The 22,262-nt window shown below is 52.7% G+C and overlaps 8 protein-coding genes across 8 annotated transcripts; 6 read left to right on the forward strand and 2 right to left on the reverse strand.

The window, feature by feature from the left end:
- The first annotated feature begins 630 nt into the window (after nt 1-630).
- Nucleotides 631-2,704, forward strand: HER10_EVM0011263 (uncharacterized protein). Its single transcript, XM_035480699.1, has 2 exons — nt 631-1,472; nt 1,570-2,704. The coding sequence occupies exons 1-2, from the start codon at nt 1,403-1,405 to the stop codon at nt 2,307-2,309; spliced, it is 810 nt and encodes a 269-aa protein (XP_035333366.1). The 5' UTR covers nt 631-1,402; the 3' UTR covers nt 2,310-2,704.
- Nucleotides 2,705-2,771: 67 nt separating this feature from the next.
- Nucleotides 2,772-3,410, reverse strand: HER10_EVM0000307 (uncharacterized protein). The gene is made up of 2 exons (XM_035470094.1): nt 3,106-3,410; nt 2,772-3,044 (listed from the first exon to the last, which is right to left on the reverse strand). The coding sequence occupies exons 1-2, from the start codon at nt 3,266-3,268 to the stop codon at nt 2,851-2,853; spliced, it is 357 nt and encodes a 118-aa protein (XP_035332020.1). The 5' UTR covers nt 3,269-3,410; the 3' UTR covers nt 2,772-2,850.
- A 158-nt stretch (nt 3,411-3,568) lies between these two features.
- On the forward strand, nt 3,569-4,749 carry HER10_EVM0009604 (ribosomal protein L27). Its single transcript, XM_035479089.1, has 2 exons — nt 3,569-3,862; nt 3,969-4,749. The coding sequence occupies exons 1-2, from the start codon at nt 3,634-3,636 to the stop codon at nt 4,637-4,639; spliced, it is 900 nt and encodes a 299-aa protein (XP_035333133.1). The 5' UTR covers nt 3,569-3,633; the 3' UTR covers nt 4,640-4,749.
- Nucleotides 4,750-5,425: 676 nt separating this feature from the next.
- HER10_EVM0003682 (uncharacterized protein) lies at nt 5,426-8,434 on the forward strand (the record flags this gene model as incomplete). The annotated part of the gene is made up of 5 exons (XM_035473347.1): nt 5,426-6,077; nt 6,200-6,612; nt 6,663-6,884; nt 6,938-8,081; nt 8,136-8,434. 5 exons carry the CDS (start codon nt 5,426-5,428, stop codon nt 8,432-8,434), a joined length of 2,730 nt encoding a protein of 909 aa, XP_035332414.1.
- A 71-nt stretch (nt 8,435-8,505) lies between these two features.
- On the reverse strand, nt 8,506-10,916 carry HER10_EVM0011608 (NCS1 nucleoside transporter). Its single transcript, XM_035481036.1, has 2 exons — nt 9,270-10,916; nt 8,506-9,215 (listed from the first exon to the last, which is right to left on the reverse strand). The coding sequence occupies exons 1-2, from the start codon at nt 10,425-10,427 to the stop codon at nt 8,715-8,717; spliced, it is 1,659 nt and encodes a 552-aa protein (XP_035333401.1). The 5' UTR covers nt 10,428-10,916; the 3' UTR covers nt 8,506-8,714.
- A 349-nt stretch (nt 10,917-11,265) lies between these two features.
- Nucleotides 11,266-14,143, forward strand: HER10_EVM0000312 (2OG-Fe(II)oxygenase superfamily protein; the record flags this gene model as incomplete). The annotated part of the gene is made up of 3 exons (XM_035470099.1): nt 11,266-12,158; nt 12,212-12,599; nt 14,084-14,143. Exons 1-3 carry the CDS (start codon nt 11,497-11,499, stop codon nt 14,141-14,143), a joined length of 1,110 nt encoding a protein of 369 aa, XP_035332021.1. The 5' UTR covers nt 11,266-11,496.
- Nucleotides 14,144-16,857: 2,714 nt separating this feature from the next.
- On the forward strand, nt 16,858-18,663 carry HER10_EVM0001271 (uncharacterized protein; the record flags this gene model as incomplete). The annotated part of the gene is made up of 2 exons (XM_035471026.1): nt 16,858-18,176; nt 18,270-18,663. 2 exons carry the CDS (start codon nt 16,858-16,860, stop codon nt 18,661-18,663), a joined length of 1,713 nt encoding a protein of 570 aa, XP_035332136.1.
- A 1,667-nt stretch (nt 18,664-20,330) lies between these two features.
- Nucleotides 20,331-22,021, forward strand: HER10_EVM0013097 (SET domain-containing protein; the record flags this gene model as incomplete). The annotated part of the gene is made up of 4 exons (XM_035482465.1): nt 20,331-20,568; nt 20,620-21,221; nt 21,278-21,511; nt 21,569-22,021. The coding sequence occupies exons 1-4, from the start codon at nt 20,436-20,438 to the stop codon at nt 22,019-22,021; spliced, it is 1,422 nt and encodes a 473-aa protein (XP_035333584.1). The 5' UTR covers nt 20,331-20,435.
- Nucleotides 22,022-22,262: the final 241 nt, after the last annotated feature.

The raw sequence follows: 22,262 nt of genomic DNA on the forward strand, positions 1-22,262 counted from the left end.
AGACGCGGCCCTTTGGTACGTGAGCCGGTGAGAGGCGCCCCAAAGCGACCCGAGTGAATCGTTAGTGAGTGGGACGAGGGGACAGCGACCCCGAAAAAGGTGACTGAGACTCGTAGAGTTCTTTCCCAAGGCCACCCCAGCCTCCTTCTCATCCCCGCATGCCGCAACTCAGTTAGGTACCTTATACACCACTTCACTCACACGAGCATCTCCAGGTGCTAGGCATTTACCGGTATATGTAGTCAAAGTACCTTACCAAGTATCCGTACCTTTCCTGTGCTATCTTTCACCATATATGTACCTAAGGTACTACGTACTGTGTATGTCTGCACTGCTGCAGGCAAGTCGGAATGAAATGGTCTAAAGATGTAACCTCAGCTGGGAAGATGGAGGCATTGTTGCTGTGTAAGGTAGTCGAGAATAGAGCCCGAGGTGACAGAGTCACAGAGTGAACCCACAAAACCTTGCTCATGAGCTACCTACTTACCTGATGCTGCATCTGGCACTCGGGGGGGCTTTGAGTCCAGACTTCTCTTCCATGTGCCAGTAAGGGAGTGAGGGGTGTGTGTGAGAGAGAGAGAGAGAGAGAGAGAGAGAGAGAGAGAGAGAGAGCTGCATCTGCCATTGCCTGTGGCCCGGTGGTATAAGACAAGATGGCAACCTTCAAAAGGCAGCACTTCTGCTGCATCTGCTCACCTGCCCCCCTCACCGCCGTCATTTGCCTGACATTCCACTTCCTGACGGCAACAAAGTCCCTCAGTACTCTTCCACGGATACCTACCTATCTGCTCATCATCTTTGCTTGTTCTGGGTTCCTTTTCTTTCCGAACCTTCTTCAACCCTGATCGTCCCGACAACCTCTACACATTCTTCGACACATCCCGGCAGTCTTCGTCCTAATCCAACAATCTCCCTGTTTCACAAACATCACGAGCCCCCTCTATCATCCAACCCCCCAGAAAAGAAAGAAAGAAAGAGGGACGTCCCAAGTTCCCTACGCTGTACGGATACCTACCCAGCCGTGCTAAGGTAGCTCCCAAGCACAGCTCAGCCCACCCCTGGTCGGCGCATCCGCACAAGCACCCGCACCCTGCAGGTCACGAACCACCACCCCTCGTCATCCTCAGGACCCAGCTGCAAGCCGGAGCCTGCACGCAACACGCAGCAACAAAACCACCGCCTTTCGTCACCAGATTTCCTGAACCCCGCTATTTTACCCTCTACCCACCTCACCTAATACCAACCCAGCCAAACTGATCCAAACCCCAACTAAAACCCAACGACCTGACCGACACATCTCACGAGACTGTGTATCACGACCGTTCGCCTTTGCTTCACCAAATTCCAGCTCTTCGCACACACTGCCTTAGCTTAGTCCGTCGTTGTTGCTCAAACCTTCAAAATGGCCGCCATCGTCGAACGCAGCCCCCCTACGCATTCCCCTCCTGGTCCCCATCCTAAGAGACCCAGAGGTGAGTAATTCTTCCGCAAGGCGCCGGTCGTCCGAGACCTCAACGCCAGCTAGTCTTGGACAAGAAGCTCGCAATTACTGACCACCATCCATCGCAGGTATTCTCAAGAACTCGTACCAAAAGTCGCCCCCAACATCACCCGGTGAAGCCGACCTCACCGAGAAGGAGCTCACTCTCGTCAACACCCAATACAACGCCGGCCACCGCCGCTCCTCTTCCGCAGCCCGCCCTTCAGGTTCCCGCCGCCAATCCAGCCGAACCCCCTCCCAGCAGGGCGACGACGAGCAAGATCTCGAATCGTCCCAGCGCCTCAAGTGGGACGAGGCCAACCTTTACTTGACCGAGCAAGAGCGCTCGTCGACTATGAAGATTGACGAGCCCAAGACTCCCTATGCGAAGCACTACGACCCCACCGAAGACCCCTCGGACGACGAGGAAATGTCGGAAGACCCCAACGTTGAGAGGAAGCCTCGCACGGCTCGTGCTGGTCCTGGCGTGGAGGATGATATCCCTATCATGTCGCTTGGCGAGCCGGAAGAGGCGGTCCCGGAAAGCGAGTCGTCCAAGGAAAAAGCCCTCAAGGCCGTCCACGTCGACGACAGCGCCAGCGCTCACGGCGACGACGATGAGCTGGCCGGCCTTTCGCCCGAGGAGCGGGAGAAGCACCGTCGTTTCGAGGAGTTGCGCAAGAAGCACTACGAAATGAAGGATGTGGCCCACTTGTTGGGCCACCCCGAAGAACTGGAGGAGGAAGACGACGAGGAGCGTTCTGCCCGCGGGCCGCCTCCCGTCCCTGCTCTTCCCGGGCCTAGCGAGGCTACCAACGGCCAGGCCTGAGCCTCAGTCTAAGTCTGAGCTTGGGTGGCGGCGGGTATCACTGGCTGAGTTCAGCTTCAGCCGGCACGCCGTCCCGAGGAGGATTACACGGGAGACGCATTACGAGCATTTTCACGCACTGTTGACGCTTTTTGGGGTCGAGATGGAGATTAGCATCCGGCAACGGCGTGGCACACGAAGGAGTTCTGGGTGGATATCACGGATGGGGATTTTAGCGGCGTTCCGGGGCCTTCGTGTCTGTAATCGTCGCGTTTCGCAGTCACTGCAGCAGCCTGCTTCCTATTCATCGCCGGCGCCTTTGCCGCCATCGGAGAGGGGGAGGAGTATTTCAGCACGACTAAGTAGGCTTTTTGCTTCGGCCAGAACCTGGCACTTTCAATAGAGTCCGAATTGTCCTATCAAGCTCTGTTTATCTCGTAGTATCCATCAATCTTGTGGCTCATGTGAAAAAAAGTCCAAAGCCCCAGAATGAAAACAACTTTGGTGTCTATGTGTGCGCCTTGCAATGCCCATCCAATTTGCTGCCCATCCAACTCATTCCTCACAAAAGACCCTTGCGCGCCAACTCAATCTTCCTCGCCGCCTCGCCTGCAGCAAAGCCGCCTCTCGAAACACAGATCCGGTTGCCGTCTGTGAGCTCGAACTTGTCCTGGTTCGCGGGCCAGGGGCAAGGGCAGTGGTGGGGGAAGTGGACGCAGGCGAGGGTGTCGGGGCAGAGGTAGTGTTCGCAGTAGGCTACAAAAGTTAGTGATCATGTGCTTGCAAAAGCTGCGAAGATATGAAGGAGGTATCTTACAGCCATCGTATCGTTGCTGGTATTGTGACGGGTCACTTGGGACATTTTGAGGCTGCTGTTGCTGTTGCTGGCCGCCGAACATCTGGTCGAAGAAGCCAAACTGGGCCTGGGCCGAGCTGATCAAGGTCAGGAGGACCAGCGGGAGGGAGGCGAAGAAGCGCATCTCGTCGGTTTTTTTGGTATCAGGCGAATATGAGAAAATTTCGAGAAGATTTCCCTTGCTTTAACCTTGTTGCGCCTGTCGTAGTGTTTGCTCCAGGTGTTCGTCGTCTTGCTCAATGTGGCCCTCTACTAAGGTACTGTAGGTACCTGATGCGCCAATGCGCCTACGGATAGCTGTCCAAAAGACCACCTTGGACCCACCCCCAAAATCCTTATCGCTATCGCGGACCGCTGACTCAGCCGGAAAAATACTCTCAGCCCATCTCCCGTCCCTTGATGCACGCAAAGCTTCAATTGGCGAGAAGGCAATACCGACTTGAGTTGCCATTTACGACATATGGGCAACTCGTCCACGAAGCACACCTGATGCGTCTATTCCAATTGCAGCGGCCCTTGATGGCCGCTGCCGCCGGTCTGCTGCGGGCGACCGCACCGATCCAGTCCACGACCTCGACCGCCGCGCAGCTGCTCCGCGCCGATGCCGCCAACGCCCTCGTGGCCGGACGAAGATACGCCTCCGTCAAGTCGCAGGGTGCCTACAAGCTTGCCCCCAAGAGGACGATACCGAAGAAGCTGGGAGCGAAGCGCACTGGTGGTACGTTTGTTCCATCTCCCTCATATGTCTCGAATTGGATGCAGTGGAGAACTCCATATTCATCACCAGAACGGATGGTCAAGAGCTCGATACTAACAGCTTGCAGACCAGTATGTCATCCCCGGCAACATCATCTACAAGCAGCGCGGCTCCCTCTGGTGGCCCGGCGAGAACTGCATCATGGGCCGCGACCATACGATCCACGCCATGGCCACGGGCTACGTCAAATACTACCGCGATCCCGCGCGCCACCCGGACCGGAAATACATTGGCGTCGTCTTCAACAAGGACGACGTTCTCCCCTACCCGACGCACGCCGAACGCAAGCGCAAGCTGAACATGTCGGCGCACACCATCGCCAAGCCTGTCGAGACGCCCGCCATCTCGGCCTCTGGCATCCCCACGCAGGTTGTGCGGCCCGCGCCCCGGACGGCCAAGGGCGCGCCCACACAGCCGGCCAGAATCCTGAAGCTGCGGGACGACTACTCGTACCGCGAGGACAACTGGCGCATCGGACGCCTCGTCAAGATGAACATTGGCGGCATGAGCCGCAAAGCCAAGCTGAGGCAGAAGAGATACGCCAAGGAGCGTAACTTGTCGGGACAGAGGGCAGCGCAGGCCAAGTTTGCCGAGATGGAGGTGGACGAGTGGACGATTGCGGCGTCCAAGAGGCTGTCGGAGCAGAAGAACGCCGCCGTGTTGGCCAAGCAGAAGAAGCAGAAGCAGAAGGCGCAGAAGGTGGCGGCCAAGGCCGCCAAGGCGCAGAAGAAGCGGTAATCGATCAACTATGTCTTGCTTGCTTGGGGGCATGGGTGGAATATACGTGTGAGAGTAGGCGAATTGGGATGATTTGTGTCATGGCTACCGAGGCGTAAATGTCATGGGGGTCATCTTGAGTGTAGAATATCTTGTACAAATCCATACTAGCATCCACGATTTGGTGTCATCCTCTCTGACTTTGCCTGCGATTATAGTGCTGCTAGGATTCACGGTTTCCTGTCAACTCTAGCTAATACCTTCGACATGGAGAGATTGAGAAATTCGAAACTTCGACAACTCGAGTTGCCTTACCTTGAATGCAGGTCTGCTTGGTTGCAAAAGGGGCTCTTTGGGGCGGCCGTTGGCACTTGCTTTTTTAATGACTTCCCGTCGAGGTCGCGTGTGGGGGAGGCACTCACCGAATTGCAATGTACTGAACCACCAATTTTGGGGGAAGGAGTACCTGAACCTACGACCTGCGCCCCCAGCAGTCGCGTGTCCCGTCGCGTCTCATTCAACGTCCGTCTTTCAACCTTCATTCAACCTTCTCTTCACTCTCTCATTGCTATTCACGATCAGACGTCTAGACGCCTGCCAGGATTTAATTTTCATTTGCCATAATACTTGATTTTTACACATATCTTACACACCCATTTGACTCCCTTCATTCGATGCGAAGCAGTTGAAAGTTATAGGATTCGGACTCGACCCCCGCAGCAGCAGCAGCATCTCCAATCTGGAAGTGCGCGTGCAGCTGCATGAGGTGGGCAGCAACCTCATCTCTCAAGTCAAAGGAATAGAACAATGGCATCCAACGCTCAGGCCGCACAACCATCTGGGCTCTCACATTCATTTAAGCACACCTCGTCACTGGCCAATACCACCTCGACAACCCAGGCAAACAATGCCACCCGCACGGTGTCGCCTTCTTCAGCCTCCGGCGGCGGGGACACTTCAGGCAGGAAGATGAAGAGGACCGGAGCATCGAAACCGCTCATGAGACCGAGTCTTTATGGAGGACAGGCACCACCTTGGGCGACTTCCTTACTGGGCGGAAAGTCATTTACGGCGCCTGCTCCATCACCTTCTACCCCAGCTCAAGCTCAGGCTCAGGCTCAAGCTGAAAGCAAGATCAACACACCAGAGCTGGAATCTGCTCAACGGAAATCGGGCACTGAAGATTCTGACGACAGTGGCAGCACGAGTTCAGGCAGCCCGGAACCAGCTCGCATTGTGAGCGACATCGCTCAGCCCGACCCTGAAGATCCATTAGCAGTAAAACTCGAAGCGGTACTTTCGGAAGGTGGTTCAGACTCGGACATGGCGCGTGAGAAGAAGAGTCTTGCGCAGCATGCCAAGATCCAGGCTCTGCAAGATTCGTGGGCCTCTAGTAACGCATCTGGAGTTCAATCGGGTTCTGCTGGACAGTTGGCGAACGGAAAGGATTGGCTTGGTGGTGAGTTGACTTGCTCCTTCCAGCTCTTGCCAGATTAGGTCCCACAAGCATACTCGTTTGAGTGTCATTCTTGACGGCGCTTCACGGAGGAAGTCATTAGAGATTGCCACTTGCTGACACAGATACAGGATCTGCATTCGAAGCGTCGTCTAAGAGAAAGCATTCTCTGAATGAGAATCTGGCTGGGGGTGATGCTAAGCGGCAGGCAAAGGATGCCAGCCTTCCTGGCGCATCGACTAGGAAATCGCCTGAAGAAAGAACAAATTCAACTGCCACGGAGCAAGACTTACTAAACGTCCTCGGGCTTGGACAACCCGGTTCCAGGCTAGATATCCTGAAAAGCACCGAACACGCCTTATCGCCGGCAGGGGCAACGCATCAAGCTCAAGTCATAGAATCCTCAGACGAGGATATGGACTACGAGGATCAAGCAGATGCTGATGACATGACGGACGAAGACGAGGACGAAGACAGAGAGACTGAAGGAGACCTGGAGATCGACACTACAGGCACGCCATCTGCAAAAGCCGCCCTCGTAAGAGAAGTGTCTTCTAACCTAAAAGACTGTAACTGACAGGGATACAGCCGCCATCTCAAGCCACTGATCAAGAGTTCACATTTACGAAAAACCCGCATCCTCGCGGGTATCTGCAATGGAGAACGCCCCAGGGCATAGAATCCACCTGCGGCGCCATCATACCTACGAATTACAAATTTCACTCTGACCCAAAAAACCCCTATATCTGTCCAGTCCGCAATTGTCGCGTCATTTTTCCAAAATGGAACGGGCTTGGAGCGCACTTTTGCGTAAGTCTTCTCTTCGATTGATCCCAGAGTCCTGTGACATTGACAGCATACAGGCAAAGCATCGTAGCTCCAAGTTCAACGACAATCTCGACGGGACCCTGTCATTCGTGGACTACTATAAGAGGGTAGGCACCAAGTACGCGGCCCCCATCGTGGTCTCGCAGAATCCCCTCCGGAGCGACGAGCCCCCCTTGGCGGAGCCAGTGACTGCAGGCTATAAGCCGGTGTCGGCCCCAGCCACTGCTTCGAACCCTGTTCCGTGGGGCCCGACTCCGAAGCCTATGAATCCAGCCCCGTCCCGGGCCATCCCCAAGTCATACTTGAAGAACGATATGACGATTATCAAGCCACCTTCAGTGGCGCCGTCTCCGAGCCAAAGCGTTTCTGCCTCGGATGGTTCGCTCATTGCGTACTTATCTGGCCATCTTTCGCCCGCTTACAAGATACCGGTAGAAAGGCCGGACGTGAAGGCGCTTCTGAAACTCCCCCAACGGCGCCCATTACCTCAGACGTGGAAGTTGAAGTACACTGGCATCGGACACCTGGCACCTCTCGCAACGGTTGCACTTCTAATATTTCTTACTGGTGATATTGCGACGCCATGTTGCCACGTGTGCTACAAGCACAATGATCCCTTTGAGAACTTTCTGCAGCCATGCGTCGTCATGTCTGCCGCGGCTCCTGGGTTCTTAAAGGAGATTGGAAATAAGGCCTGCTCTGGATGTCAGTGGCGGTCTAACTTCCGCAGAGAAAGGAACAATTGCTCCTTCTTGTCCTCAGGCCAGGGAGCATCAAGCCCACAAGTGACCGCGATAGCACCCCCTACACGATCTACGGTCGCAACCCGCTCCGCATCTGCGACAACGGCTGCTGACGCTTATGCCCTGCCATATCCTCCAGCATCTCAACCACCTCCCAAAACATCAACTCCGGTGTCTACCTCTTCCCTGCCGCCATCCACGCAACCGGCGCCGAGCGTCCACAAAGTCGATAGCCACCCACCTCCAAGCCCGCCGAGACGCACTACGAGGCACTCAGCGGCCATCGCAAAGCCTCCTGCCGATTCTAGAATATCGACGCCCGTCGGACATGCCTCGTCGCTCAGCGGCAATGCCATGCCACCAAATACCCTGGAAATGGAAGATTGGGAAGTTGCTCCAGGGCGGATTCGTGATGAACGCAGCGAATCCCCGACAAGTACGTCTTCAATCGTCCATATGATGCTATACTGCGATGCTAATCCTGTCCTAGATGTAGCCTTCTCCAACTCCTATCTCACGAGCAATCAAGCTGTGACGGTCTCTGAGGAGATATCCTTCAACGTCATCGTCATCAAGCCCGGAGAGTCGCATGAATGGGCCGCCGAATCAGAGAAAGTCCGAATCTGCTCCCTGGCTGCGGGTAAACTTAAGGTGAAACTCGAGAACACGGAGCCGTTCTCGATGGGCCCGAACGGTATGTTCAAGATGAAGCCCGGTACAGCGTGCACTGTTTTGAACCGGCTATATATCGACGCGGTGGTGCATGTCACCACTGTTTCGTCCTTTTAGAGCGGATACTTCTTAAGGTTTGAGCGTGGATTAGGAGGCGTTAGGAGTCATAGAGGCCGGTATACCGTGCCCAGTCTTTAGATGACGATACGGTTGAGGCCTGATGCATCGCAAGCCAATTGCTTGGGGTCTTCTTGCTGAGCTTTAGCAGGTAGCTTCCCATCATTAAACGAATTGCAATACTTTTTTGAGGCCTTGACGACCTTTTCGTACTAGCATTATCAAGACGGATCTATCTTTTTTCCGTGTTATCCTTTTGGCGGTTCTTTAGTGTGCCGCACTACACCTTGACCACCTTTTCACCATGACCTTTCTCATGGTCCACCGCCTCGCCACCTTGGGGCATGTCGATAGCCTCGATGACCTGCCCCTCGCCTTCCAGCTCTTCGGGCCTGACATAGTCCTTCGGCTCAATCCATCCCGCTTCCATGATCGGAGGTGGCCAAATCTTGCAGGAAACCCAAAAGGTGAAGCCGGATAGGAACAGTCCGACCCAATACGCAAAGAAGTAGAACCTCGTGACGCCGACGGGGGCTGAAACACCCATGTTGTTGAGAAAGCCGTAAAAGTTGGGGATGATGCCAACAATGTAGGCGACGTAGGCACGGATGTTCCAGCCGTGGGAGTAGTGGTAGGCCCCTGACTTCATTGACGTGAAGCAATCTGGTATGCTGATGCGACCGCGGCCGATGATGTAGTAGTTTACCAGCAAGACGCCCGTGATGGCCGAGAGGAAAATTTGGTAAGAGGAGAGGAAGGACACGAAGACGGAGGCAGAGCCCTAGCGCTTGTCAGCAATGGTCCTCACACTCGAGCAGGTTGAAGTAGGACTTACCAGCAGGAACCAAGGGTTGATGGCGAACGAAATGACGGCACAGACAAAGAAGCCCCTTCGAACTGTGAGGTACTTGGGAAACAACGCCGCAATGTCGTTACCGGCCGGCAAAGAGTTCTCAAAGATGGAGCTGAAGATGCAGCAGTATGCGAAGCACCCGGCGATGAAAAAGCACCCGGCTCGGTTGGCTGCCGTGTACTCGGCCGTCTGGAGGTTATCCAGCAGCGTCACGGGGTTCCAGATCAGCTCGCCAAAGATCAACTCGCTAGAGGCGCAGACGAGGTTTCCCACCGCTGCCACGATGAAGTTGGCAACAGGGAAACAGAAGAGGTTGCCGACAATAACATCGTTCTTCTTCTTTGCATACCGCTGGAAGTCCGCGGCGTTACTCGCAAAGGTGGCGCAGTTGGCCGCGCCGAGCATCAGGAATTGGACGATCAGCCACGCCCTCTTTGATCCCGTCGCCGTACCGCCCTGGCGTACTACAGGACCGAGGCCGCCTGCCTTTGTCGCTGTCCACGCAAGCATGGCCACGGCGGATATGATGAAGACGCACAGCTTCGCGTAGACGAGCCCGCGCATCTTGGGGACAGGGATGACGAGGAACGCGCAGGTGATGAGCCAGAAGATGACGAAGCCAATCATCCCCGCTGTCGTGAGCGCGGAGCCCTCGCCCATGGTGTTTGGGATGTTTGCGATACCCGGGATGATGGCGTGGAGCATCACGTAGATGCACTGTCCCCCTTGCACGGCATTAACACCGTTCCAGACGATAGCCATGACGGCGCGGTTAAAGGTTGGCCACCACGCGCCGTAGATGCCAAAGGCAGCACGGCAGACGACGGGGTATCCCACATGATAGCAGCTGCCCGGCCGGCCGTTGAGGGTGATGATGGCGGCGATGAGGCATTGTCCGCCGAAAGCGCAGGCGAGGGACTCCCACATGGAGAGGCCGAGGGCCTGGGCGGTGGAGGAGGCGTACCAGTTGGACACGGTCGCGGTGGCGGAGAACCAGAAGGTGAAGTAGGTCCATTGGCTCCAGGTGCGGTCGGCGAGCTTGAGAGGGCGAAGGTCGTCGTTATTGAGGAGGGCGTCGCGGCCGTGGATGTCCGAGGTACCGGGGGCGGCGGGAACGCGGAGGCGGTTGAGGAGGCCCATCTTGTGTGGACGGTGCCCGTTGCAACACTCTTGATCCCGGAGACGGGAAGTGAGAAGTCGGTTTGAGACACTCGACTTTGGATACTCAACTGTGAAGAACACGGTTGAAAAGCAACGCCCACTTCCCCGTACAAGTTGCGTGGACAGCAAACGGGAGACACCCGTAAGAGCTCAATGTTACCATGGCAGAGACTTATACCAGATCACACTCGACAGAATGGTAATCGCATCGGCACGGAGTCGCAATCGGCTACTGCATGCTGATAGCCCATGGACACTCTTCAAGATATCGGCGTCGTGCGGTTCATGTGGGGGAGATAAGCACTGCAGGGATGCTGACGAGTCTCGATGGCCGACATCGTGCAACCTCTCACAGCAAAGAAATGTGCACTGCTGTACGGAGTCTCGCCAGTGTATGGGGTGGATATAGTCCTAGTTGAAGATGTTCTACTATTAAAAGAATAACGGCGAAGTGAACTCAAGCTTCACCAAGACCTCTCAGTCGATGCCAAGTATCTTGGTAGATCGGCATCATATAAGTATTAGAGTCGACCGGAGAAAGCAGAAGCCCCCCGGGAGACAAACACCCCTGGTGGCTCCGAAGACGGGGATCAACCCCGTACCCCACACGGTCCGTTGTCGGCGCATTTGTCCCGAGAGCGATAAGCGGCCGTGCTGGGCGGATTTGCAGATCGTCTCCAGCGAACCGCGTCGCACGCCATTATCTTTGGCTATCGTGCCATTCGCCGTCGTTGAAATCTCAGACGATTTCCGGCTAAGACCGGCGGACAACATTTCAACGACCCGGCAGGGACTGATCCATTCCATTTGAGCACGTTATTCATCCGGAGGCTTTAGTCGGAGTTGAGAGATCTAATCCGTGTGCGGTGAAACCTATCGCAAGTGTTGATCTCAAAAAGGAGCCAAATTTTGCGTAATTCAAAAGGAGATCATTTGCCTTTACTCTAGAGCTTGCCAACCACGATTTTGCTCGGCATAGATCAAGAACAAGGTAGCTCAACTCAATAACCCGACGACTTGACCAATCTCACATTCACAATCCGCAACCATGACTACCACGGTGACTGAGACCGCCCCAGAGAGCTACAAGCTCGAGCTCATGTCCGCATACGGCCCCGTCTACCGCGACGTCCTCAAAACCCCGCCCCGAGACTGCAACGCCTCCGAGGTCCCCGTCATCGACCTCTCCACCATACACGGCACCGAGGCCGAGCGCAAAGCCCTCGCCGCCACCATCCGTGACGCGTCCGAAAACACGGGCTTCTTCTACATTAAGAATCACGGCATTCCCAAGGCCACCATCGACGCGGCCTGCTCGCAGGCGCAGGCCTTTTTCTCGCAGCCAAATGAGAAGAAGGCGCTGGCGACGCAAAAGAAGAGCAAATTCTTCAACGGGTGGACGGAGAAGCGCGCTGCGCAGATCTCGCCGACGGAGACAAAGGATCATCGTGAGGGGTTCAGTTTTCGGTATGATCCGCGTTATGATCCCGAGACCAAGGATCCGGATGCCGTGCCGGAGGAGGTGAAGCCGTGGATGAAGCATGAGGACTTTGTGTGGGAGGGGACGAGCCATTTGCCCGGGTTCAAGGACGATATGATTACCTACTGGCAGGGCTGTTTGACACTGGCGAGGAGCTTGATCAGGGCTTTCGCGTTGGCGTTGGATGTTCCCGAGAACTATTTTGACGATGTCATTACATATCCCGGAAGGTACGTGATGATGTCTTTGACGGGGTCGTGAGCATAGACTGACAGCTCTACAGTGATAGCGTCTGCAACTATTACCCCAAGAACACTGAAGCGCAAGACGCCACGATCGATGTTGGCCTGGGCGCTCACACTGACCTGCAGTGCTTCACCCTTCTCTGGCAAGACAGCGTGGGCGGGTTGCAGGTACTCACAAAAGATGGGCAGTGGATCAAGGTGCCGCCAGTTCCCGGCACCTTTGTCATCAACATTGGCGACTTTTTGCAGCGATTGTCCAACGATAGATTTAAGTCAACGGTCCATCGGGTTTTCAACTACGCCCCCGAGGACCGGTATTCTATGCCCTTCTTCTTTGGGTTCAACCATAATGAACAGTGTTCTGTGCTTCCTACTTGCACGGATGAGAAGAATCCGCCAAAATATGAGCCGATAAGCTGTGGCGAGGTACGTTACAATGGCCCCCTTTGGTACAATGTTAGACTACTGAGTGGTGAGACTGACTTGATCACAGTGGTGTCGTTTGAGGTTTGAGAGAACGTATGAGTTCTCGAGGTCAAAAGACTCCAAATGATATTGTTGAAAAGGGGCATCTCAGTTGACGCACAACCTTATTGCATTTTACTAGAAATTACCTATACCAACTCTAACTCTTCGATTCTTTCCGACTTGAAACAGGATCCTACTAATTCGTCTGAGCAAGTGATCTTATTTCGCAAAAATCTGCGCCTTCCTAGTTCAAGCAGTCCTACCCGGCTGTATTTGACCACGCCACCTTGGACAGACTTGATGGGCTTGATGTGAAGGTACATCCACGTAGTCTCTTCGCCTTCACCCGCTCTGAGGACTAGGGCAAACACGGCCTCAGCTTCCCAAATCGAAGGTGCAAGACTTGCCGCTCTGTTAGGAAAGTCGTGTAACACAGTAATCGGGAACGTTTCGTCTCTTGCTCTTTCGCTCAAGCCAGTGAAAACAGGACATCTCAAACCGACGGTGATGCCATCGTTGACACAAGTCAGTTCAGCGTAGTATATCGGTTTCTCCATGCTCCCCTCTCGAGGCATTCTGATCTGACTTCGGCAGCTCGCCCAGGACCACGAGGGCGTTTCCTTGGCCTTCGAGTTTTTGGGGATAGGTTCACTAGAGGGATTCTCCGTATGCCATAGCAAGTCCAAGGGAAGTGACTTTCTCCATATTCCGGCCATGTAATCCTTCATTTCTTGCCCAGTCCGGCGGCTATATTGAATTGCGAGACCCATTATCGCAGGCAGCCTGTCTGACTCTTGAGTTAGGTCTAGGGTCGTATATCTCTCAACTAGCCGGCGCCACCAGTTGCGGAGGTTCCGTGCCGCATGTTCGCCCTTGTCGTCTAATGAAGCATAGTACGCCATCTTGAGCGGCATCGGCAGAAGTGTATAGTTCGGGTCCTCTACCCGCTTAGAGTCGTGGAACCGATAGGATCTTTGGTTAACCTGACTCATGTTGCCTTCCTCTCCCTCAAGGTTTAACCGGCCTGTCATGCCAGAGAGTCTGCCGCATTCGCATTGGGAGCCTTCGTAGCACTCCCACATGACTTCGTTTGGGGCGAAGACGACGAACCTACGAGAAAGTAGTCTTTCTTGCATCACCCATCCTCTCGTCATGAGATCCAATCTGCTAGGCGTACGAAGACTCTTCTGCTGCATGACATGTTCCCTCCCGGCCATCTCATACTCATTCTCATGATCCGGTAGGCTTTTTCGCAACATCAGTCTCGGATTTTGGCGTTGGGGATTGGTAACATCGAATCCCTTGTAGACGCGTTCAGCTTCAGAAAAGCAGCCATCAGGCCCGGCCGCTGCTGCAACAGTAAGGAGTGCTCCCTCATAGACAGAACACATCAACTTTGATTCTGCGTCCCAGTCTGCAGCGCTATCCTGGATAATACACAGGCTGTCGATCCAGACGTATCGAATGGGTTCTTCTTCCGGGTGGTCTATCGCATACCATGAGGCAAAGTCTTTGATGAATATGATGGCGTCCTGGAAGTTCCGGGTAAGAGCAGACCAGGGAACATTCTTCTTCAGCGATTCGATGTTGGTGCTCACACATCGCGGCATCCTGGAAGCTTCTATCCATCGATGGCTGAGCGCGATGTAGTGGCTTCTTGTGGTGACATGTTCAACCAATCGCATATTGTCCTTGTCTGAAATATCAATCAGACGAGTTGGCATCGGGTGTATGTTGAGTCCACTGCCACAGTCCGGATGCTGTGCGACACATTCCTCGAACCAAGTAAAGATCTTTTTGAAAGCATCTGGAGACCCCGTGTGACCTACGATGGGTGGAGACTCATAGGCATGGGCTACATACACCGGCAGCGGGTTGTAAGCGTTGGGATCAAGGACTGAGATCATGTATCGTAGACAGGACTGCATGTAACCCTGGGCCGGTGGTAGCGTTGTTTTAAGCAGTTGCAATTTCGATAGTATATAACCGCCTCTTGGCCCTCCTTTCCTTGCGGTGAGAACAATGTTCGTGCCGTCAACGTCTGCGTCGATGTAGAACAGGGCATCTCGCATGTCATCCGAATCTACGTCGTCGAGGATATGACTGAAGAATGAGATTGCGAAGCGGGCTATCCAGCAGCCGTGACAACGGTTCTGGTACTCTGGTTGTAGTAAGCGGCGATCGGGTTTGAATTTAGGGTCCAGTCCGGTTCGGGGGTCCGGGCCGGGTGGCATGTCAGTGGAGAAGAAGGACAGGCATATCGGGCATTCTTCCGTCTTGTAGATCCAACCAGGCAGAAGCCGCTGCCTCAGTGATGACATGGTGCAGCAGTTACAAGATGCTTAGCCAGGAGGAATAACTGACAACTTGGAACTCGGGTATGGATAGGATTGCCTGATGTGGGCTGAAAGAAAACACTCCGAAAATCAACGCAAGTCGGTTATCAGGGGCCTGATTTCAAAGAATGACTGCTGAACGTCAGCAATTTTTAGAATCAATACCCCGCTCGCAGACTCTATGGCTCGATGCCTGCATTACATCTGCAGAAGAGGGTGGTATCACGTGGGGCTGTGACATTGGCATTGCAGTAGTGCTGATTGGCAATCTATCCGTCTAACAGCCGGCCCATAGATGAAAAATCAAAGAGGAAACGGCATAGAGACTTGGCGTTTTGCGAGCGAGTGAGTTGCTGTGAAGTTGTCTCTTGTCTTAGCTTGCGGTAACTGAATCCTGATGGCTATATTGGTAATTGACTCGATACCATACATTAGTAAGTGAAGAACCGCTAAGGAGGGAATGCAATCTGTGCATTCTTCAAGCGATACTGAATGCCCATTCCATCTCCCTTCCAATTGATTCATCAGTCATCATGGATCAAGGTATCATCAGCTCCTCCCGCTCGTAAGTCGTTTGTCTGACTCCAGCTCCCTGCCACGAGCCGATTCGGGCAGGTAGACTGTGGACCAACTGCATAACTCAGCTAGAAGTCGAAGCTCTGTCCGAATGGAGTGCTTGGCCATGACCAACCACTGACGGTTTTCTCTCATCCCGGCACCTGTCCTCGACGCGATCATTATTATTTTTGTTCGTGCCGTGGCAGCCTGCGTTCATCGCCTTCCAGTTTGCGGTTGCTCGTATGCAATTCAACCTTGAATTTTAAGGTGGAGCAATAGTTGATATGCTTGATTGGTGGGAGTCGAGAGCAAATGGCACTCTACCGCAGATGTGTTTGCGGTTTGGGGGCTGGTGTACTGCAGGTTGTACTTGGCGACAACGGGAGGACCCGTTTGCAGTGCTTCATTAAGTATTTCCACAACAGTCCAACACCCGGTCATGGGTTTTCAACAAGGACTCGCTGTCATAAAAAGGATTGAATAGTTGCCCTGGCACCGTCTTGAGCGTTGCAACTTGAAACTTTGCCCCCAATTCGTCGTGCCCAAATTCATCATGTCTAGCCAAAGATACAGCCATTTCTCAGAAAGCGGGCTAGACTCTGGCCCCGAAGAGGTACCTCGTGGCCGACTCTCGAGGCCAGTGTCTGCAGAAGTTTTTCCACAATTCATCTCGAGAGAGAGGCAAAGGTCAACTGAACTTCACCAAGGGCATGGTATGCGCGCTATAAAAGTTGACCAGACTGAGTTGCAGCTCACAAATTAACAGGAACCCCCTTGTCGGGCGATGGCTTCGGCAGCGCTATGCGCCCAGCCATGGCTAGAAGAGAACATTTCCAGCCCAGACGCTCCCTTAACAATGTTGAGGGGAATCCTCTGATTACAGGACTTCCAGACGATCAGACCTCCACAGAAAGGTCAAAGTCTGGCACACCTGCTGTGAACGTATCAATCAACAGAAAGCCAGTAGCCACATCTACGTTCGAGACCATCGATAGTCGAGGCTATCAAAGTCTGAAACGGGGCTATTCGAGTGACGAGCCACCTAGAACATCAGAGTGTGAACCTTTCACAGTTAAGCCGCTTTGGCGTATATGGGCTTGGGAGGTGTTCTACATATTTCTCAGCATATCCTCCTTCTTTTGTACGTTTCCAAAGTTTTATTCTATGAGAATGCCGTCGGAGATTTCGTACTAATGTTTCTGACTTCAGTGATTGTTGCAGTCCTCTGCAGCTATGACCAACAACCTTTGCCAGACTGGCCGCTGCATATCACGCTCAACACCTTCCTTGCCTTCTTTACAACATTGGCAAAAGCTGCTTTCATGCTTCCTGTGTCTGTCGCAATAAGTCAGACGCAATGGTCATGGTTCCTCAAAGACCGACCTCTTTATGACCTGCAATTGTTTGACCAAGCGAGCAGAGGGCCGTGGGGCTCCGTAATGCTGTTGAAACGTATCCGATATAAACACTTCGTTTCTCTCGGTGCCTTTTTGATGGTTGTCAGCGCCCTAACCTCACCCGTAACGCAACTCGCCATTAAGTATCCTGTCCGAGACTCTGTGGCCCTGCGCGAGGAAGCCAAGGCTGCGGCTGTACGCAACATGACGTCGGACGAAGACCGCATGAACTTAGGAGCACGCCGAGCTTTAGTGCTAGCCACTTTATCCGACAGCACCAATTTCATGGAGCCCATTGCACCCACAGGCGCGTTCTGCTCTACAGGTAATTGCACCTTTGATCGGTATCAGTCTCTGGGCATTTGCATGAAGACGGCGAACATCACTGAACACTTGAAAGTGGAGGAGTTCGACTCGCCAGATGTGATCGACACCCTTGTGTTGGGTTTTCCAAAGCCTGATGCAAAGGTGTGGCGAGCATCTCTCCCTAGCGGTTTGGAAATGGCTCATCAAACACCATTGGCGGTCATGACTGACATGCTCAACGGGAGTGAGACCTTTGCTTTCCAAGACGACGAGGATCTCAAGCAAACTAGGATATCGTCTTTTACCGTCATCTACACCAATCCGACAGAGCTGAACGAGACGTGGTATAACGAGCTCTCTGAAGCCGCCGGAGCGCCGTTTACGTCCGACCTCATCGGCGCAATCTACAACTTTCGACATGAAGCAATGGAGGTCATGTATCATCTATGCGTTCAAACGTTCGAGACAAAGGTTTCTATGGGTATCGAAAGAACTACTCTTGTCGAGACGTCTGCTGTACCTGTTGAACAAGAGAAGCCCTTTTTCCTGGACATGCGGTGCCGGCCACTCCTTGGAGAAGCCTCGCGAACGTGCAACCAGAGCATCGACCATTGGCACGAAACATTGCATCTGAAGGATCCGAGGTTTTTGACAAAGCTTGACGTTGATTCGACACTCGAGGAGGAACATTACAGTGCAAGCTATTTCTCTCTAGAGAAGATATCCACCATTCTAAAGACCGATATCGTGGGCTATGCGAGTGCTAGCTACGTCACCGAAGAGTATCAGGATACGGCTGTGTTCTTCCGGGGACAAGAGTTTCTCAAGACTCTTTTTCAAAGTGTCGTATACGACCTGAAAAATATCGCCAACTCTACTCTACGACAAATCGCCTTGGACAATATACATGCAAATGTTGCCACTAGTGTATCAACAATGTAAGTCCACTCATTAGCCCCTTGTTGCACTGCTATAGAAGCTTGGACTTCTCTGAACTTTGCCACCAGCATGCGAGTCAATCAACCGCAAAGTTACGCCTTCAACTCTTTCAACATTTCTGGCAAAGCATTGACGCAGGTCTCATACGTACACATAACCTGGGGATGGATATCTATGCTTGCGGTCGAGATCGTGATTGCTCTGCTATTTCTTGCCCTTACAATCGTCAGCCAGATCAAACTGAATGGTGGCCAGGCATCGAGCAGAGAAGAACGTAATGCATTCCAGGAAGCCAAGAACTCGTCTTTGGCCATGCTAGTCGTCCTAGACGAAGACTCTCGTGCTAGAGCAGGCGGTGGACTCCGGCCTTTGGATGAACTCCAAAGCGCTTCCAAGGCTCTAAAGGTTCGATTCGAGGGTCGCCAGATGGTTCCGGCTGACGAGACGATTATCAAAACATCGGAAGTTGGTGGTCGTGTCATTTAGTGTATCCAACGAAAATTTGAGGTCTGTTTCCAGATGATGTACATGTAGCATTTTGCATGGAAGTTACTAGCACCTTAAATGGAAAGTCATTGGCTCATGGCCTACCATAACCCCATTGTCCGCGTGCCTCCAAAATTTTCGTGTAATATTATCAACACCCGAAGTGATGCCTAAGGAAGCAGCACATCGCATCAATATACATCTTGAAATATCGTAGCTCATGTATCATGTTCTTACTGGTACGTCAGCTTCATCTGTCCTTGAAGCCTAGGCTGCGATCGAGCTGAATCAGTACTCACTAGCAAGGATTTCTTCCCGCTTGAGCTTCAGATCATCATATTCCAGTTGCGACTCTGCTTCATGATCATCAGGATGTTCAAGATGGATCCAATCGTTGCCGAATGTTCGAAGACAAGCAACGGTGATCCACAAGTCCTCCATGCTGGCGTGACCGGTGCCGCAACCAGCATCCAGCAAGCATTGAGTGATATAGCCTTCCGGAAGCTTACTAGGCGCATCGAGAAAACATGGTCGCAATATCTCTTTGTCACCGCAATGAGTTTCAGCGATGATGGCGTCGCCCATTCGATGTAGGCATTTGGCACGGGGTATCCAAGGCGTAGCGTCCGATGGAAGCGGTGGCGGAGTTGCGGTTGGATTCGGTTGGTCGAAGCCAACTGTCAACAGGAAAGTTGGCAGTGCGAGAGGAGTAGGAGCATATTCTTAAGTAAATAGGGATTGGTCGATACTTCTTATGCTGCTATTGGATGCTAGCTGAGGTTCCCAGCGATGATGATGGCGCCGCTGGCTTTTGTTTGAAGTTTTGGAATCTTCCAACTCGTACCACTTTCCATGGAATTCTCCAAGCATCCAATGGATTTCAGCAATGCAGTGGAGCTTTGCTAGGCCATATGAGGCAGCTATAATCACAAGTGCTGACATGCGCCCATTTTGTCTGACGCCCCTGTTTGGATGCCTGACTATGTTCATACCGTCAAGTCATTCTGTAAGGTGTAGTTGCAATTGACATTTAAGCATAAAATAAATCCGACTACTGAACGGTTTTAGTGCTCCTGAAATGGTCCAAAAGTCTCAAGCAGTTGAATGGCGTGTTGAGTATTCGGGCTAACGGCTATAGAGTGAATGTTGGTTAGCAAACATTGCTCCATTTCTTTCCCCTTTCGATCTCGAAGCAGATAGTCAGGGGAAGAAAATAATAATCTAGATAAAAATCGAAGATGAGAATGACCATCTTGAAGGGAATCAGCTTATAGACGGCCATGTCTTCTTGTTCATTTGTCTTGAAGTGGTAACTAATATTCATCAGCTAGACACCACTGACTGATCGCTCTCCTGCTGATATGTTTGGAATTACCCAGAAGTCATACACTCTCCCTCCTTCTCCTGATATTCATTAAATAGTGCATCAAAGCTTGTTGAAAACAACACAATCTTCTACGTCATGGGCGATTAAATCGTCTTACCATCAAAGGTCAATTCATGGGGCCTAAACATTGTGTTAGTCTGTTAGACTCGAGAAAAGTGGGTCTCATCAAGCACGGTGTGAGGGGCAAGATTATCTTTTGCGCACAGTACGTCTATCTCAGTGAAAATTCTGGTCTCCAATTACCAGACAGCAAGACCTTCCGAGGCCAATAGAATCGTTGGCGTAACAAAAGAAACATCGCGATACATCAGCCACGCTCTTCTTCTTATAACACAAATTCCATCTACTTGCACCGTTGGCTTCGTACTTCTAATCGGTTGGCGTCATGACTGCAGGCGGTGATTTTCAGACGACATCGCAAAGGTTTTTGTCGTGGTTCAAGTCTTTGCCGGGCGCCACTTTCCACGATGACATTCAGATCGTCGACTTGAGAGGCCAAAACGCCGGACGAGGAATTGGTAGGTCATTTTGCCCTATTTTCGTAACGCTGTTGACTAACAAACTCCCAGTGGCCACAAAGGACATCGCACCTGAGACGGTTCTCTTCACCATCCCGAGAAAAAGCATCATCAATGTCGAGACGTCTAAGCTCCCCCAGAAGATTCCTCAAGTCTTTACCGGCAACGATGGAGACGACGAGGACATGGAGAATGAGCCCCTCGATTCGTGGGGCTCTCTTATCCTCGTCATGATCTATGAGTACCTCCAGGGCGATGCTTCACCCTGGAAGCCTTATTTTGAGGTCCTCCCTGAGAAGTTTGACACACTCATGTTCTGGGAGAGTCCTGAGCTCGAATATCTCAAAGGAAGCGCTGTTTTATCAAAGATTGGAAAGGAGGAAGCCGATGATATGTTCCGTTCGCGAATCCTGTCGGTCATCGCAGCCAACCCAGCCGTCTTCTACCCTGCAGGTGCCTCTCAATTGGCCGAAGCAGAGCTTCTGCAATTGGCTCACCGTATGGGCAGCATCATCATGGCTTACGCCTTCGACTTGGAGAATGAAGAGGAGCCGGAAGAAGAGGAAGAGGAATGGGTTGAGGACCGCGAGGGCAAGTCAATGCTGGGTATGGTACCGATGGCTGATATTCTGAATGCTGATGCAGAGTTCAATGTGAGTAGGCCTTCATTCACATTTGTGACGTTTTACCGACGCTAATGACTTGGCAGGCCCATGTCAATCACGGTGACGATGACCTCAGCGTTACCGCCCTGCGAACAATTCGCGCAGGAGAGGAGATCCTGAACTACTACGGCCCTCACCCGAATTCTGAGTTGCTTAGAAGATATGGCTATGTCACTCCCAAGCATTCTCGTTACGATGTGGTCGAGATTCCGTGGGACCTGGTCCAGTCTGTGCTCAATGAACAGTTGAAGCTCACTGGCGAGGTCTGGAAGCAAGTGGTACGTGCGGAAGATGTTCAATCAGAGGGAAAATGAATCAAACTAACGAGAGTTCAGGGAGAATACATAGATCCTGAAGACCTCGAGGATGTATTTGTCCTTGAGCGTGAGTCAGGAGAGCCAGACTCGGAGGGGCGACTCACAATGCCCGCCAAGGTCCAAGAGGTTTCTGCCGAGCTTGAGGAGCAACTGAAGGGTATCCTGAAGCTTCTCAAGAAGATGAATGCTGATCTTATTCCCGACAAGCGTAAACGCGATGAGATTTACCAGCACGTTGTTGTGTCCACCCTGCAAAAGCTGCTGGCGGAGTACCCGACGACAGCCGAGGAAGATGAGGCTTTACTGGCATCGGGCAGCTTGACACCTCGACAGAAAATGGCTGTTGAGGTAAGACTTGGCGAGAAGCGCCTTCTGAAGGAGGCCCTTCAAGTGGTGGGTACCAGCGGTTCTGTGGAGGAAGCTGCTGGCGAGGAAGAGGCGGACAGAGCTTCCAAGAGGGTGCGACATTAGACTCTTTCCGCACGCACAGAACGAGTGGAGGAATGAAGCCAGGCGGGAAAGTATGCAGTTGCTCTGTGCTTAAGCGGCCGGGAATTGCCTGGCTGCCAAAATGTCAAATTCAACGTCACACAAACAGTTCCACTTACACCGCTTCATGATGTGTGCCTCCGGAAACGCAAGTTGTTGTCTCCTCTCCCTCTCTTATTCATTGACAGTGCGTTTCTCTCGACTCTGTGCCGCAATTCAAAGC

Source organism: Colletotrichum scovillei (assembly GCF_011075155.1).
Source record: "Colletotrichum scovillei strain TJNH1 chromosome Unknown Contig00006, whole genome shotgun sequence".
NCBI classification, from domain to species: domain Eukaryota; kingdom Fungi; phylum Ascomycota; class Sordariomycetes; order Glomerellales; family Glomerellaceae; genus Colletotrichum; species Colletotrichum scovillei.

Excerpts from the sequence above, each read along its gene's own strand:
- HER10_EVM0011263 (XM_035480699.1), top strand. The coding sequence starts at position 1,403 with ATGGCCGCCATCGTCGAACGCAGCCCCCCTACGCATTCCCCTCCTGGT. Across the intron at positions 1,473-1,569 it reads CCATCCTAAGAGACCCAGAG|GTATTCTCAAGAACTCGTAC; the intron begins GTGAGTAATTCT and ends CATCCATCGCAG.
- HER10_EVM0009604 (XM_035479089.1), top strand. The coding sequence starts at position 3,634 with ATGCGTCTATTCCAATTGCAGCGGCCCTTGATGGCCGCTGCCGCCGGT. Across the intron at positions 3,863-3,968 it reads GGGAGCGAAGCGCACTGGTG|ACCAGTATGTCATCCCCGGC; the intron begins GTACGTTTGTTC and ends AACAGCTTGCAG.
- HER10_EVM0000307 (XM_035470094.1), bottom strand. The coding sequence starts at position 3,268 with ATGCGCTTCTTCGCCTCCCTCCCGCTGGTCCTCCTGACCTTGATCAGC. Across the intron at positions 3,045-3,105 it reads CCAGCAACGATACGATGGCT|CCTACTGCGAACACTACCTC; the intron begins GTAAGATACCTC and ends TAACTTTTGTAG.
- HER10_EVM0011608 (XM_035481036.1), bottom strand. The coding sequence starts at position 10,427 with ATGGGCCTCCTCAACCGCCTCCGCGTTCCCGCCGCCCCCGGTACCTCG. Across the intron at positions 9,216-9,269 it reads TCAACCCTTGGTTCCTGCTG|GGCTCTGCCTCCGTCTTCGT; the intron begins GTAAGTCCTACT and ends GACAAGCGCTAG.